Source organism: Gymnoscopelus braueri, assembly GCF_963280865.1.
Source record: "Gymnoscopelus braueri genome assembly, chromosome: 1".
Taxonomy (NCBI): Eukaryota; Metazoa; Chordata; class Actinopteri; order Myctophiformes; family Myctophidae; genus Gymnoscopelus; species Gymnoscopelus braueri.
The window spans coordinates 6,179,130-6,196,454 of record NC_137603.1 but is presented as its reverse complement, the minus strand read 5'-3'; the positions used below and the strand labels follow the sequence as shown (position 1 = coordinate 6,196,454).

Here is a 17,325-nt window from a genome sequence, read left to right as displayed (position 1 = left end):
AAGTGAATGTCCTTACACACTGGGAACGTTTCATTTGTGTGATCCGCTTTCATTTAAACTGATGTCTGTGTCATGAACACACAGAACATGAACATAACGCAGTGATGAAGTGACATCATTATTTTTTTCAAGAGTTTGATGTGAAATATGTGCATTTCAGGATCATTTATTAGTCACACTCCCTTAAGTGTGTCAGTTTTTGCACACCCGAAACATTATATTAATTTGAAATCATTACCCAAATGAGACATTCTTTGGTCTTGGATGGTTTCCAACCTATGAGTGAGTGAGTGAGTGAGCGACAGTGGTGGAAAAAGTACTCCAATTCTTTACTTAAGTAAAAGTACCAATACTGCAATATAGAAATACTCTGTTACAAGTAAAAGTCCAGAATAAAAAATGTACTTGAGTAAAAGTACAAAAGTATTGGCATCAAAATGTACTTAAAGTACCAAAAGTAAAAGTACTAACATTTTTGAAATAGCAGATCTACAAGCTCACAACGCGCCGCGATGCGACGCGTTGTGAGCTTGTAGACCGGCTATTTTCAAATAGCCTACTGTATGTATAAAAAAGGGCTAAAGTGGTTAATGTATGTTTCATGATATCATAATTTATATCTGCAAAGTAACTAGTAACTAAAGTTTTCAAATAATTGTAGTGGAGTAAAAGTACAATATTTGCCTCTGAGATGTAGTGGAGTAGAAGTAAAAGTATTGGAAATTGGAAATACTTCAAGTAAAGTACAAATACCTCAAAATAGTACTTAAGTACAGTACTTAAGTAAATGTAGTTACTTTACACCACTAGTTAGCGAACGAACAAACAAACAAACAAACAAATGGGTGGATGGATGGATGAATGAATGGATGGATGAATGGATGCTTGGATGGATGGATGGAACAGCGCCACTCACAGGACAAGGCGTGTCACAGTAGGGTCCCCTCCAGCCCGGGGAACAGGTACATGTGCCGTTGGCAGGGTCACACGCTGCTCCGTTGGAGCACTCACAGGTCTGGTTACAGTTCAATCCCCACGCACCACTGGAGCAGGATATACTGCAGTCTGTACCCTGCCACCCTGAGAGAGAGAGAGAGAGAGAGAGAGAGAGAGAGAGAGAGAGAGAGAGAGAGAGAGAGATTTAAATGTACAGTAGTGGTTCTTGAAGGCATTCCAGGGGGGCAACCAGCAAAAGTAGTTTATCTTACAGTAAATGCAGGAATCTCTGTACGTACGTTTGTCATCCACGTGTCTGGAGAACCGTTCAACCGACCGGTCGGATAGACGGTTGTCCAGAACCGCCAGAAAAGGCTTTGGCCGGCCGTGGCCCAAATGAGACGATTGATTGCCATGGCAAAACCAGCCCAAGCTTGATTTGGCACATTTTTGGGCGGTGAAACCGCCCCTATAAGTGAGGTTTGGATATTTGTACAACAAATCCTGCGCTGTGATTGGCCAAAAATGTACCCCGCCTAACCCTGCACCGTGATTGGCCAATCACAGTCTATTCAGGACTGTGATTGGCCAGTTTCACATGACACATGTGCATAGCCCTATATAAGAAACCATAACTTAAAAAAACCCATAAATTTGTTTTTTTTTAAGTTATGGTTTCTTCCATCATAAAGAGTGTTTCAATAAATGTATTTATTTTTTGTACATGATTGGTTGACTCCATTCAGTATTGTGATTAGCTAGCAAGACACCGCCCACTTCACACAGGGTGTGATTTTTTTATATCTTTGAATGTTTTTTAAACACAAAAAAATATGTTCAGACAGGTGTCTGTGGCCAAATATAATGACTTGACATGAAAGTGTTTGAGAACCACTGAATATAGCCAAACCCTTTTAAAATGACTGATTAATAGTGGAAGAGATATACAGTAAGTATAAAATATATTTTAGTCCAGAATGGGCCATTTATCAGGGAGCATCAAGGCCTGGTAAGACATAAGAAAAGGCTAATGGATTGTGTTATGGCCTCTTCAAATCCATCAATGTCTTTTTTTGTTTGTTTTTATCTTTTGGCTTTTATGCCTTTATTGATAGGATGGGATAGGAGGAAACTTTTTGTTTTTATTGTCATTATCAGGAGAGACAATACATTTATGCATAATAGTGTATCATATTTACCATACAGTCTTTCTGTACAATATTTCACATTGTCTCCCTATTGAGACAGCAGCAACAAAATAATAAGAAAAGTAAAGCAAAACAAAAAACAGACATCGATTAGTCACCCCATTGAGACTTGAATTCATGGATATTTTGTTTTTGTTGCATTCCAGCCAATAATCTGATGAACAGGGGACCGGTAGGCAGTGGTTCCGGTAGGTGACACAAAGGAGACTTTTTGTCTCTCCTACCCAAACTGCTGCTGGTCATCAAATTATTGGCTTAGGAATGCGACAAAAAACAGAAAAAATCCATGAATTCCACTCTCCATGGGGTGACTAATCGATAGGAAAAAAAATTCCTTTTTGGGGTGAACTATCCCTTTAAGCCAAGCCCACTCCTCTCATGCAGAGTCTATGTGAAAACCTTCAGATGTGTCAGCACTTCCAATTACCCAGCATCCCCAGCGGGACGCTGCATGAGACGTGAGCGAGCGTAAATATTTTAAAACGCAGCCACACTGTTACTGAGCCATGTCAGCAAACACATGGAACATGTAGCGTCAACAGAAAAATGTACTTTTTAGAAGTCAATTCCAATTGACGCTCAGATTATACTAAGATCCCCTGATCGTCAAACACTCCTATACTGTAATAATGGTTGTGTGGTTGTTGAAGACGGTTTCTGCTCACTGTACTCATAGGCGATTTTCAGGGGGGACATGGGGGGCACTTGCCCCCCCTGGTGGCCGGCAGTTTTTTTTTTTTGCCAATATATGGCAAGTATAATCAGAATATATGCTGCATTTATGCCATATTCAGGTTCATATATGTGCATATATGTGGATATTTAGGAAATATATGTCTCTTCTATGTCCAAATTTGTATATGTCATATATATATATATATATATATATATATATATATATATATATATATATATATATATATATATATATATAACTAGAAAAGGTGCTCCTCGGAGCACTGCCAGACCCCTAGTGGTTGAAATCTGAAGATCGGAGCACTACGTGTCACGCGAAGCTTGGCCAATCAAAAAGAGGGAGAGGTAGGAAAAGAGGGACAGGTAGGAAAAGAGGGAAAAGAGGGACAGGTAGGAAAAGAGGGAAAAGAGGGACAGACCGACAAAGCCTCATGTAGGCCGACCGACCCCCTGGCTCTGGCAAACATACATTGCGATTGCATATATAAAACATATTATGTTCATATATTTTCTTTACAGAGCTTTTTTATTTTACACTTTGGCTATTAAAAAATAGCAGATATACAAGCTCATAGCGCGGCACCGAGTGCCGCGCTATGAGCTTGTAGATCTGCTATTTTTGAAGAATCGAGTACTGTTAGGATTTATAGGAGACATTTGTAGAATCGGCTTCAGGTCTTAATGGGTTAATGTCGACTGTAATGGCTGTTGGGTGGAAACCTTGTATGTCCAGACATGTGATGTGAAAACAGGAGACAGTACCTTCTTTGCAGACGCAGGAGCCGTCGATGTGAGAGCAGGAGATGTCGTTCTCACAGGAGCAGGAGGAGGTGCAGTTCATACCATATAGACCTGGACTACAGCCTAGTGAACAGTCTTCACCCTGCACACACACACACACACACACAATAACAACACAACACCATATAAGACAATATATAAACTGTTTTATTTGTATTTTTATTAAAGGGATAGTTCACCCACAAAATGACTTTTTTTTCTATCGATTAGTCACCTCATGGAAACTTGAGTTTTTGTCGCATTCCTAAGCCAATAATTTGATGACCAGCTGCAGTGGTGCCGGTAGGAGATACAAAGAGTCTCCTTTGTGTCTCCTACCGGAAACGATCCTTACTGGTCCGCTGGTCACCAAATTATTGGCTTAATCGGCTTAATTGGAATGCGACAAAAACTAAAAAATATCCACAAATTCAAGTCTCCATGGGGAGACTAATCGATAGATTTTCTTTTTTTGTCGGTGAACTATCCCTTTCATGGCCTACTTCATCATACAACAGTGTCACACAAAGGTAGCCAAATGTAACCAAAATAGCCTACGTACAAGTGAGCTTGTAGATCGGCAATTTCTTTGCTATTGTTGTGTTTTTAAGTGAAAGTGTGTGGGTTAAGTGTGCGGGTTTTATGAACCAATGAAAAGTATTAACAAGTACATTTTTCTATTGCGATGTTTCCACCCAACAGTAACGATATGATATAATACCATGTTTAATATACTGCAGAAAGAGAGGATACATCACATTATTTTATGAGGTACAGAAACACTTCAGGGACGGCAATGTCTGAATGATATGGCATCATCCTCCCAAGAGAGACACCGACCAAAGCTTTGAAAGATCAAGCTTTGTAAAAAACCTTGTAATGACCTTGTAATCATGTCTCACATCTTGTTTTGGTCCATTCTAAATCAAGTCATTGTGTTGAATAGATTCATGTTTTAATTATTTATTTGTTTTTAGGGTGAGAAGTTCAGTCACTCACACTGAGTAGAGGAATTACGTGGAAAGGAGCCAGTTAAGGTGATTCGGGCACCTGCTGTAGTACGGACCGAGTGTAGTCTCGTGTAGCCAGACAACTATTCAAACATCTCCGAATACTACATTATACAGAGTCTGGAACTACACCTCCGGAAAGCCGAGAAGCAGCAACCGTGTATCTCCATATTTTCAACTTTTTATGTTTTTATATATATATATATATATATATATATATATATATATATATATATATATACCTAAAAATACCAACTATATTAGACATGCGATCCCCCCCCCCCTTTCTTTAACCACCCCCACCCCCATTTTTGATGATATTGAATTCTGGTGTTATTTTTGGTGAGTTGATGAATTGAATACCTAGGACCCCAATGGAAACAAGACCGCAAGGACTTTTTGGGTGTTTAGACTGTAGGCTACTCCTGCTTTTTTGCATTTTTGTCTAATAAATTATTCAATCAATCAATCAATTATAGGTTTTTTTTTTCTCCACCTTTTAGCAAACAGTGAGCACTATTCCACTAAGTATGGATATCTGATTTAGTGTGGAGCATATCGTTGCTGTCTTGGCAGAAACCTCTTATCTCCATATTCTAACTTTTTGTGTTTTTTGTGTAAATTAATGCCCTACTTGATCATACTACAACGTCACACAAAAGCATCAAAAGCAAAACGTGTCGCTTCGCACCACGTTTTGAGCTTGTAGGTCTGCTACTTTTGATGCTTTTCAATTTGAATCCTGAGAAGTAACAGTTTTGGACATATGAGGTTTCCACCCGACAGAGACTATCTCTCTTCTAGCTGGGAGCATAATTCTTATTGCACAGAGAGAAGAACCGATATATTCCTCCCACCTTTTCCTCTTTGGATATAAAAGCATGTACTATGTGCATCTATAATTCATCCACGTCTTTCTGCGTGTTGATTGAAGGTGTTGATGATTTATTTAACCCAGTAGGACCGGGAAAGCATCTGTGTGTCATTTTTTAGATTTCTTTGGCTATTCAAAAAATAGCAGATATACAAGCTCATAGCGCGGCACAGAGATTGTAGATCTGCTATTTTTGAAAAATCGGGAAAATGTGGGTAAATCTTTGAATATACATATATTTTTAAAGCGAACATTTGTAACTCACATCTTTTCCTCTGGGGGGTGGGGTGGGGGGGGGGGGAATATTTTGAGACGGGGGTCCGTGGCCAAATGCATATCATTTTGGGGGTCCTTGACATGAAAAAGTTTGAGAACCACTGATATTATAGCAACAAAGGTTTTACAAAAAATTATATATGTAGGATTTAGAAGACATTTGTAGAATCCCCAGAAGCAAAGATTTGAGTTACAAATGTTCGCTTTAAAAAATAATATATATGTATTCAAAGATTTGCAAAAACACAATGTTAAATAAAAAAATGACACCGATTCCTTCCCGGTGTAAAAGGGTTAACGTACCCAGATCAAATGAATGGATGTATACTGTAGGTGCCTTTGAATGTACGCATTCCCTTTGCAGCCGCTGTCAACTTGTTAACGAGCTGAGTGACACCGTAGCTACAGCGTCACGCCAATGTCGGGTGGAAAACATTGTACGTCCAAAAGCGTTACTTTTCAGTGTTTCAATGGATCCAATGTAGTTATTATTTAGAAATGCTCTTGTTAAAGGGATAGTTCACCCCCCCAAAAATACGATTTTTTTTTCAATGGATGGAGCCCATGGAGCATATCTACAGGCTTGTTGATATCGACGAGTTTTGAGCGTCATCTGTGAGCTGTATTTGTGAGCATTATTCCGTTCTATATACTATAGTAACCCTGGAATAAAACGCATGTGTGACCCTTATTCCGACCCCCCACCGTGCTAGCATGCTGCGTTAGCCAGCGGCATCTTCTAAAGCTCCGCCGCTTGCATCTCAACACCACCATTGATTGGAAACTTCCCCCCTCGAGCCGTGTGCCAATTAAAGCACAGCAAACCAACCTGCAACTGTTTAATTAAATGTTAATCTAATATTCATTAACCCATTAAGACCGGGGACGCATCTGTGTCATTTTAAATTTCTTTGGCTATTCAAAAACAGCAGATCTACAAGCTCATAGCGCGGCACCGAGTGCCGCGCTACGAGCTTGTAGATCTGCTATTTTTGAAAAATCATGAAAATGTGTGCAAATCTTTGAATATATATATATTTTTGAAGCGAACATTTGTATCTCAAATCGTTGCTTCTGGGGGTCCCTGGAACAATTTTTTTTTAGATGGGGGTCCAAATACATACGTTTTGGGGGTCCTTGACATGAAAAAGTTTGAGAACCACTGACAGCAACAGGGTGTTAGGATTTAGAAGACATTTGGTAGAATTGGACTCAGGTCTTAATGGGTTAAGTCAACCAAACATAGAGTAGACTACTAGTGCAGGAGAGGGATGACGTTGTATTAGACTAGTCTAATAAGTCTGCTGGGGAAAACAATGTATTAACGTTGTTAATGAATGTGGATATAGGGCTGGCTAGATAACGATCCTAGATCAGACCCGCAGAAGTAAAGATCCACTGCACCAAAGATGGTGTTTTTCTCTGTGTTTCATGTGTTTTTCAAGCCTAGCCCATGAAAACCCTGCTGGTTTCTGGCACTCTGCAATACATCTAAACCACAGATGTTTTTTTTTTACAACCAAAATGTGGTTTTCAGTTGAACACTGGATGGACACTCATTAGACTCAGGACACACTAACAGAGGGCGTTAACATGGTGTGATGTCATACAATCATAGTGAGGAAGGGAGGAATTTCAAACCCCTGAGGGCTTTCTGTCAGAAAGGGGCCTCCACTCTTTCCAAACAACAAGGCTTTCTGACAGAAAGGGGAGTACATTTACTCAAGTGCTGTACCCAAGTACAATTTTGAGGTACTTTCACTTTACTGGAGTATTTCCAATTGTCTATACTTTTACTTCTACTCCACTAAAATTATTTGAAAACTTTAGTTACTAGTTACTTTGCAGATATAAATTATTACATTATAAAACATGTACATTAACCAATATAGCCTTATTTTATACCTAGGCTATTTGAAAATAGAGGATCTACAAGCTCACAACGTGTTGTGAGTTTGTAGATCTGCTATTTTCAAACATTTTAGTACTTTTACTTTCAGTACTTTAGGTACATTTTGATACCAATACTTGAGTACTTTCACTCAAGTAAAATTGTAATTCCGGACTTTTACTTGTAACAGAGTATGTTTCTACATTGCAGTATTGATACTTTTAATTATAAGTAAAAACATTTGAGTACTTTTTTTCGACCATCACTGCTTCTACTCACCATGTACCCGGGTGCACAGACACAGGCCCCGGTGCCTCCGTCGCAGTCGGCTCCGTTGTCACAGCTACACGGCTCCTTGCATCCCTCGCCGTAGTAACTCGACGGACAGGTCTCGTTGCAGTAAAGCCCCGCCCACCCCGCCGCACAGGTGCACTCTCCTGACAGAGGGTGGCAGCTGTGACGATGACAAGAGGGACGACACCGTCAATGTCACTCAAAAAGATTAGAAACGGAGTCCAAAGCAGTGTTGATTTTGACAGCAAATTTTGATTTAGTTTTAGTCATATTTTAGTCATCTGAAATGTCTTATTTTTTGTCTAGTTTTAGTCAACTAAATATCATATTATTTTAGTCGACTAAATCTACAGTTGATTTAGTCGTCTAAAATGTATTTGGGTGGTGCCTTGATGGCGTCGCAATGGCTGATTTTACACTTGGTTCCATGCTGAAAATAGCCTATCTACAAGCTCACAACGCGTCGCGCTGCGACGCGTTGTGAGCTTGTATATCGGCTATTTTCAGAGCGCAACACCCGAGGCGAGCGCAACCAAACATAAAATGACTTTTAGTTCTACTGGATCTCTTCTCCACTAGTCCATCACTAACATTTTAGTCTAGTTTTTATTTGTTGACGAAATTGTCAACATATTTAGTCTTAGTTTTAGTCATCATAGTTTAGTTTTTATTTAGATTTTATTTCGTTTTTGTCAGTGAAAAAAGGTAGTCGACGAGTATTTTTCGTCATAGTTAAAACTAAAATATGTACATTTGAAGAGGACGGGAAGTCTGCACACTGTGTAATAGCTCCCAGTAGAAACATTTATTAAGACCGGGAAAAGCATCTGTCATTTTTTATTTTAACCACTTTAACCATTATCTTATATACTTTGGCTATTCAAAAATAGCAGATTTAAAAGCTTATAGTGCAGCACTGAGTGCCGCGCTATGAGCTTGTATATCTGCAATTTTGTTTTTAAATCATGAAAATGTGTGCAATCTTTGAATATACATATTTTTTTAAAGCGAACATTTGTAACACAAATCTTTTTTTGGTTTTGTATTTTTAGTTTTTTGTAACTAAAACGTTTTTTGAAAAAACTTAAGTTGCTATATCAGTGGTTCTTAAACTTAGGACCACCCTAAATGATATGTATTTGGCCGCGGACCCCCATCTCAAAATGTTTTGTTCCAGGGACCCCCATGAAGCAAAGATTTGAGTTAAAAATGTTCGCTTTAAAAAAAAAATGTATATATTCAAAGATTTGCAAAAAAAAAATAGAAAATGTCACGACTTTAAAAAAAATGCAGATCTACAAGCTCATAGCGTGGCACCGAGTGCGGCTCTATGAGCTTGTAGATCTGCTATTTTTGAATAGCCAAAGTATAAAGTATAAAACAATTGACGTTACCTCAGTGTGTTGGCGGTGTTGCAGGGACAGTACTTGTCACAGATGAGGCCGTAGAGACCGGCCGGACAGAAGCGGTCCTGACAGCTGGGTCCCTTGAAGCCCTCGTCGCACAGACAGGCCCCGTTGATGTGGTAACACTTGGCCCCGTTCTGGCAGTCACACTTGTGGGCACACTGGGGGCCGTAGAAGCCCACCGGACACTCGTCCTGGCATCTGACACCATGACACAAGAACAAGGCAATATCAGAGGGTGTGTGTATGATGTCACTTTGTCAACCGGTAGCTGAACTGGCCAATCTACACTGGTTTATTAGATCACGTGAACCCTAGTGTCGAGCAGTGTTGATTTCATCGACTGAAACTATGACGAAATTTTTTCGTCAATACCTTTTTTCACTGACGAAAAATAAATAAAAACTAAGCTATGATGACTAAAACTAAGACTAAATATACTGACAATTTCATCAACAAATAAAAACTAGACTAAAATCTTTTGAGGAACTAGTGGAGAAGAGATCCAGTAGATCCAGTAGAACTATAAGACACATTTTATGTTTGGTTGCTCTGGGGTGTTTGCTCTGAAAATAGCAGATCTACAAGCTCACAATGAGTCGCGGTGTGAGCTTGTAGATCTGCTATTTTCAGCATGCAACCAAGTGTAAAATCAGCCATTACGACGCCATCAAGGCACCGCCAAAACACATTTTAGTCGACTAAATCAACTGTAGATTTGGTCGACTATAATCTTATGATATTTAGTCGACTAAAACTAGACAAAAACTAAAACATTTCAGATGACTTAAATATGACTAAATGGAATTTTATTCAAAAGACTATTATGACTAAAACTAAAAAACAAAATTCCTTTCAAAATCAACACAGGTGTTGAAGCATGAGTGACACGTTCTGAGCTTGTAGATCGGTTATTTTCAGCAGAGATAATTGGTATAGAGGGAGGGGACAAAGTCTAGACCCCTGGGGAACCCAAGTCAACCGAAGTATATACTGATATGAGTGTAGATCAAGGGTGGGAAACCAGCTCTTTTTTTATCTACTTTAGATTTGGCTGCTGAGGTGATCAATTGACTCATTTCTTTGTTAGGTTTTATTATGATTACATTCTTGTTATAATCATTGTATGATTCTACTAATCAGCCTATGATAAGCAGTGGTGGAAAAAGTACTCAATTTGTTTACTTAAAGGTAGGTAAAATTATCAATAATGCAATGTAGAAATACTCTGTTACAAGTAAAAGTCCGGAATTCAAAATTGACTTGAGTAAAAGTACAAAAGTATTGGCATCAAAATGTACTTGTATGTATACAAGTCGACGATCAACAAGCTCACAATGCGCCGCATGAGCTTGTAGATCTGCTATTTTCAAATGGCCGAAATGTATATAGTGCTGAAGTGGTAAATGTTTTGTAATAATAATCTAAATCTACAAAGTAACTAGTAACTAAAGTTTTCAAATAATTATAGTGGAGTAAAAGTACAATATTTCCTCTGAGGTGTAGTGGAGTAGAAGTAAAAATATTGGAAATTGAAAATACTCAAGCAAAGTACAAATACCTAAACATTGTACTTAAGTACAGTACTTGAGTACATGTACTTAGTTACTTTCCACCATGATAAGACTTAAAAGCAATTGTTGTTTTCACTGTCTGGAACTATAGACACCGGCCTTGGAGAACAGCATGCTGAGGCCAACCTCTCATATAGAGAGGTTAAAGTGGTGAAGACTTTCCTCACATCGTTCTTTTTTTGGGTTCCTCCTCACGGTGATGATCACACATTCTGTTCAGCTCTCTCATGGCCCCTAATACCACTGTGACACGTTTAATCTGCTCCATTAATAAGCACCGTGGATAATATGCTCACCTCCTCCTCCGCCTACTTTATTTCTCTCTGACACACAATGACTTTTATTACCTTTCGTTTCATACATCGTCCACACAAATTATCCTGCTGACCTCATGAAGCCATTCTTTTCTTTTATGTTCTTTCTGCCTTTCTTTCTCTGTCTGTCTGTCTGTCTGTCTGTCTGTCTGTCTGTCTGTCTGTCTGTCTGTAAAAGGAATTATAAATGTGCTTGAGTAAAAGTACAAAAGTATTGGTATCAAAATATACTTAAAGTACAAAAAGTAGAAAGTACTCATTATGCAGAATGTCCCGCTTCACAAGTTTTCAAATGTATAAAAAAATCATTTGACAATAGCAGATCTACAAGCTCACAATGCGTCGCGACGCGACGCATTGTGAGCTTGCAGATCTGCTATTTTCAAATGGCCGAAATGTATATAGGGCTGAAGTGGTTACTGTATATGTTTTGTAATAATAATCCACATCTACAAATTAACTAGTAACCAAAGCTGTCAAATCATTGTAGTGGAGTCAAAGTGCAATATTTGCCTCTGAGATGTAGTGGAGTAGAAGTACAGAAAATTGGAAATACTCCAGTAAAGTAAAAAATACCTCAAAAGTGTACTTAAGTACAATACTTGTACTAGTTAATGTACTTAGTTACTTTACACCTCTGTCTATCTGTCTGTCTGTCTGTCTGTCTGTCTGTCTGTCTGTCTGTCTGTCTGTCTGTCTGTCTGTCTGTCTGTCTGTCTGTCTGTCTGTCTGTCTGTCTGTCTGTCTTTCTGTCCGTTCTCTCTGTCTCCACGGCCGTCGTTCACAAGTGAATCAGTAAATTACCTCTGTTGGTTTCCACTGAGCAGAGACAGGTGAATTAGCAGACATGGTGAATTAGCAGACATGGAATAATTGTTGAGATTGAGTTCTTGCACATTCTAATGGAATTAAGCGTAGATAAGGGCCGGAAGAGCTCAGCGTGATTTAAACGTGACACAACACAGAACTCCACACGGAGACATTTTAATTGGGCAATTTGTCTCTTTCTTAATGGCTGTGTGTGTGTGTAGGAGCGTACGTGTAGAGAATGATGCAAAGGCATCAGCGTATAGGCCTGGCTTTGACTCGTCTTAAAGGAACGTTTCACACATTTTCAACCATGTTGCCAGTGGGTGGTATCCTCACTAATGCTCATTTACACAGTGTTGATTTCGTCGACTAAAACTATGACGAAAAATGTTCGTCGACTACCTTTTATCACTGATGAAAAGTAAATAAAAAGTAAATAAAAACTAACCTATGATGACTAAAACTAAGACAATTTCGTCAACAAATAAAAACTAGACTAAAGTGTTAGTGAGGGACTAGTGGAGAACAGATCCAGTAGAACTAAAAGACAAGTCTTTTTATGTTTGGTTGCGCTCAGGTGCTGCGCTCTGAAAATAGCAGATCTACAAGCTCACAACGTGTCGCGCTGCGACGCGTTGTGTGCTTGTACACCGGCTATTTTCAGCATGCAACCAAGTGTAAAATCTGCCATTAAGACGCCATCAAGGCGCCACCAACATATATTTTAGTCGATTAAATGAACTGTAGATTTAGTCGATTAAAACTAGACTCAAACTAAAACATTTCAGATGACTAAAATATGACTAAAACAAAACTGAATTTCATTCAAAAGACTATGACTAAAACTAAATCAAAATGTGCTGTCAAAACACTGGCTCTTTATAACAGTTCAAGAAACCTGCCTACCAATGACATCATCGGTGGGGATTCCAAGCTAATGGACACTACAGCAGTGTTTCTCAACACATGGGTCCGGGCACCAGCCAAGGGTCCAAATGGGCCCTTACAGGTATGTAACTCTGACATTGTACAAATAGAACCAAATGGACCCGTACAGGTTCATTTGGTTCCTTACACTCTCAAGAGTTAAATAAACACTCAGGATTTTACAGTGTAGGGGGCCAGGAGAAAGTGGTATATTAAATGAGGATCTGCGTGGCCTAATCAGTGTTGGGACTAACGCCATACAAAGTAACGCGTTACTGTAATGCAACTACCTTTTGCCGTAACTAGTAACGTAACTAGTTACTCTTTCCCATTCAGCAACGCTGGTATAGTTGCTGTGATTTAAATGGGCGTGTTACCTGCGTTACGTTATGTGATCCAACTGAACTGTTTCCCCATGCGGAGTCTATCTGTCATCTAACCTACAGGCCATGTGCTCGCATAGTAACATGAGAAAGTGGCAGAGAGGATTGATGATTGGTTAACGTGGGGTTAAGATTCAGGGTAAGCCAATCAGAGACCGAGTTGGGCGGGTCTTGCCTTTTTGGGGAAAAAAATAAACACACAAACGCAGCCGCCACCAACACACACACAGTGGCAAAATCATCACCGTTGAATCTGTAGCCTTCAGAGAACTAATAAGCAAAGTCTGTGTGTGTGAGTGTGTATAATACAGGGGTATAACCTTATAGGTACGGGTGCCACCATTGGCACAGGGGAGGGTGATCACTGGCACACTGGCATTAGTGTGAGAGAGGTTTTTTTCTTTTAAAATGAAAAAAATCGATATGCAAATTACATCAAATTAATTCAAACTCTGACTGGGGAGGGAGTGTGTCCACCTCTGAGACACAAAGAGGCGGTGGTGGATAAAGTACTAAATTCTTTTTACTTAAGTAAAAGTATCAATGCTGCAATGTAGAACTACTCTGTTACAAGTAAAAGTCCGGAATTCAAAATATACTTGAGTAAAAGCACAAAAGTATTGGTATCAAAATATACTTAAAGTGCAAAAGTAAAAGTACTCATTATGCAGTATGTCCCATCTCACAAGTTTTCAAATTTATAAAATGTCTTAAAATCTTTTGAAAATAGCAGATCTACAAGCTCACAATACATTGTGCAGATCGGCTATTTTCAAATGGCCGAAATGTATATAGGGCTGAAGTGGTTAATGTATGTCTTGTGATAATAATCCAAATCTACAAAGTAACTAGCAACTACATTTTTCAAATAATTGTAGTGGAGTAAAAGTATAATATGAAAATTTGATGAGAAATAATCCAGTAAAGTAAAAAATACCTCAACATTTCACTTAAGTACAGTACTTGAGTAAATGTGCTTAGTTACTTTATATCACTGCACAGAGTTAGGAGACATTAGTGAGGACTCATACAGTATGGAGATGTTGAAAAAAATGCCTTTAAATCATGATTCAGTTCATGTCCTCTGCTTTGCTTTTGAATATGATTGATTATAATTCATATAGTAAGTGTGTAAACGTGGACCTTTCAGTACAGCTCAGGGTCTGTGCATAATGTCTAATCTGTTGACCTTAATGGTGTACTTGGGACTACGCTGAATATGTCGTTTAATCCTCTATCAGTGAGTCATGTTTGCATAGCTTAGTAATAATAATAATAATGATAAAGACACTATGTTCAGTATTTCCTTTTGCCGGCGGGGATGTAAATGACAGAGGTGAAAGAAGTAGCCTATTCAGATGTTGTACTTAAAGGACGACTACACCCATTTTCTGTCTTTATATGACTGGTCCTCACTAATGCTGATGATAATATGGCACCACTTTTTTCCTACCCGGTCTGTGGCTCAGAGGAGGGCTGTGGACAGTTCAGAGAGTGGTACCATGTATCTGTGGTTCTCAACCTTTTCAGGCCGTGACCCCCCCCAAACTAATCACATTTTGTTTGACTCCGTTCCACGGATAAATATTGTGAAAATAGCAGATCTACAAGCTCACAAGGCTTTGCATTGCGAGGCGCACACATTTCGACAATTATAGAACCACTGCCATATATCATCAGCATGAAGATGGGTTGAACATGGGTGAAGTGTGTACATTTTTCAATTGCACTGTATACTTTTTTATATTTAATATATAATTTAATAGTTAAATCCCAGGAAGAATAGTCACTGTTAAGGCAGTGACCAGCTGGGACCTGAAATAAACAATAAACAACAATGCAGACATACTGTACATACATAGAAGTAAAACGTCTTTGTCGGGTGGAAACCTCATATGTCCAAAACTGTTATTTTTCAGGATTCAAATTCAAAAATAGCAAACGTAGCAGATCTACAAGCTCAAGCTTTTGCTACTTTTGTGTACTCTGAGTTCCCAGAAGTTTTCGCCAGCTCTCGCATACAAACGGGAGGGGCGAGGAACTTCTGGGCCAGAGCCCTGGTATTTGTGGGCGGGATGTAACTTACGCTCAGAATCTGAGCGGACACGCCTCTTACCGGTCTGCAACTCGTCTAAACAGTCCGACGAGAGGCAAACATCAGTACACAACAATGGCGGCCGCGTCGCTCCTATTTACATGCAACACCCACTGCATGTGGATCCCACCCCCTTTTCTTCATTGGCTGTTGATTTGAATCAGAACGCAGTGGCCGCGCCCCTGCTGTCCAGGCTCTGAGGCGAAGTCTCCCAGACTAACTTTTGTGTGACGCTGTAGTATGATCACGTAGGGCATTAATTTACGAAAAGTCATAAAAATGTGAAACTTGGAGATAAGAGCTTTCTGCCTGACAGCGACAAAAAGGTACTACAGCACATATAGAGTACCTGTGTACTGTCTAACTAACGATATGTACCTGTCTCCAGTGAAGCCTGCAGTACACTGGCACTGCCCACTGATGTGGTCACACAGGCCTCCGTTACGGCAAGTACATTCATCTGAACAGTTGATGCCATAGGATCCAAACTGGCACGGCTGGGCACACACTGAACCCTGGAAACACACACGTATGCACACATGCACACGCACGCACGCACGCACGCACGCACACACACACACACACACACACACACACACACACACACACACACACACACACACACACACACACACACACACACACACACACACACACACACACACACACACACACACACACACACACACACACACACACACTTACTATACTTGAGAGGACAAGGGGGGTCACCAGTGAAATGAGTTAATATAGCCTTACAATCATTTCAAACACTTTAACCACTTTTTATACTTTATACTATTTTTGAAAATATTTTATTGTGAACATGTTTGAATATCGTTTGAATTATGTTTTTCTTTTCTTTTTTTTGCACACATCTTCCCTACTGTGGGTCCTTGGCACAACATATTTTCAGATGGGGGTCCGCAGCCAAAAAAAACATTTGACAAGAAAACGTTTGAAAAACCCACTAGGCCTACACAACCCAAACCTCTATACCAAAGTGTCCTTGCACTTTAAAAGGGAGATTTCACTTTCCAACAAGTTTAAAACTGAAATGTCCCTTTGGTCCCAGGCTAAGTCAACGCTATAGTGTCGTCACTCTTATATTAGATCACGCTGTACAGCACGTACCACCCAGCCAGCAGGACAGGTGCATTCTCCGGTGACATGGTGGCATGTCCCTCCATTCTGACAGGGACAGCGCTGCTCACAGAGGGCGCCATGGCTCCCTGGAGGACACTGCTCCTCACAGCTATACACAGAACACAAGAAGAAGAGAGGCGGACATTAACACATTCAATCCAGGAACGTGTCATTTTAGATTTTAGCTTTATCCATTATTTTATACTTTGACTATTAAAAAATAGCAGATATACAAGCTCATAGTGCGGCACCGAGTGGCGCACTATGAGCTTGTAGATTTGCTATTTTTTGAAAAAATGTGAAAATGTGTGCAAATCTTTGAATATGTTTTTAAAGCGAACATTTGTAACTCAAATCTTTGCTTCTGGGGGTCCCTGGAACAAAACATTTTACAAATATTTGCTTTAAAAATATATATATTTGCACAAATGTTCAAGATTTTTTTTTTAAATAGCAGATCTACATAGTGCGGCACTCGGTGTCGCGCTATGAGCTTGTATATCTGCTATTTTTGAATAGCCAAGACATCTTAAAATGACACAGCTGCGTTCCCGGTCTTAATGGATTAAAGGCCAGTCCACACCACTGCAAATGTCTCCAAAACGGTTTTGTTGCAAGGAGTTGCGTTGGTGTGGACTGTCTGGCCTTGAGCTTCAATCATGTCTCACGACGAGAAAAGCTGAACTAAAAGCTCTTGTATACGTC

General features: G+C 39.5%; 1 protein-coding gene across 1 annotated transcript in view; it reads right to left on the bottom strand.

Annotated features, from left to right (window-relative positions):
• Positions 1-17,325, bottom strand: part of LOC308082313 (uncharacterized protein) — a gene marked incomplete at both ends in the record, with an annotated part of 162,441 nt that overhangs the window by 31,699 nt on the left and 113,417 nt on the right. The window contains 6 exons of the mRNA XM_080424030.1: positions 917-1,080; positions 3,603-3,723; positions 7,951-8,125; positions 9,360-9,572; positions 15,853-15,989; positions 16,609-16,729. Coding sequence (XP_080280156.1) covers positions 917-1,080; positions 3,603-3,723; positions 7,951-8,125; positions 9,360-9,572; positions 15,853-15,989; positions 16,609-16,729 — 931 coding nt within the window. The remainder of the gene's footprint in view (positions 1-916; positions 1,081-3,602; positions 3,724-7,950; positions 8,126-9,359; positions 9,573-15,852; positions 15,990-16,608; positions 16,730-17,325) is intronic.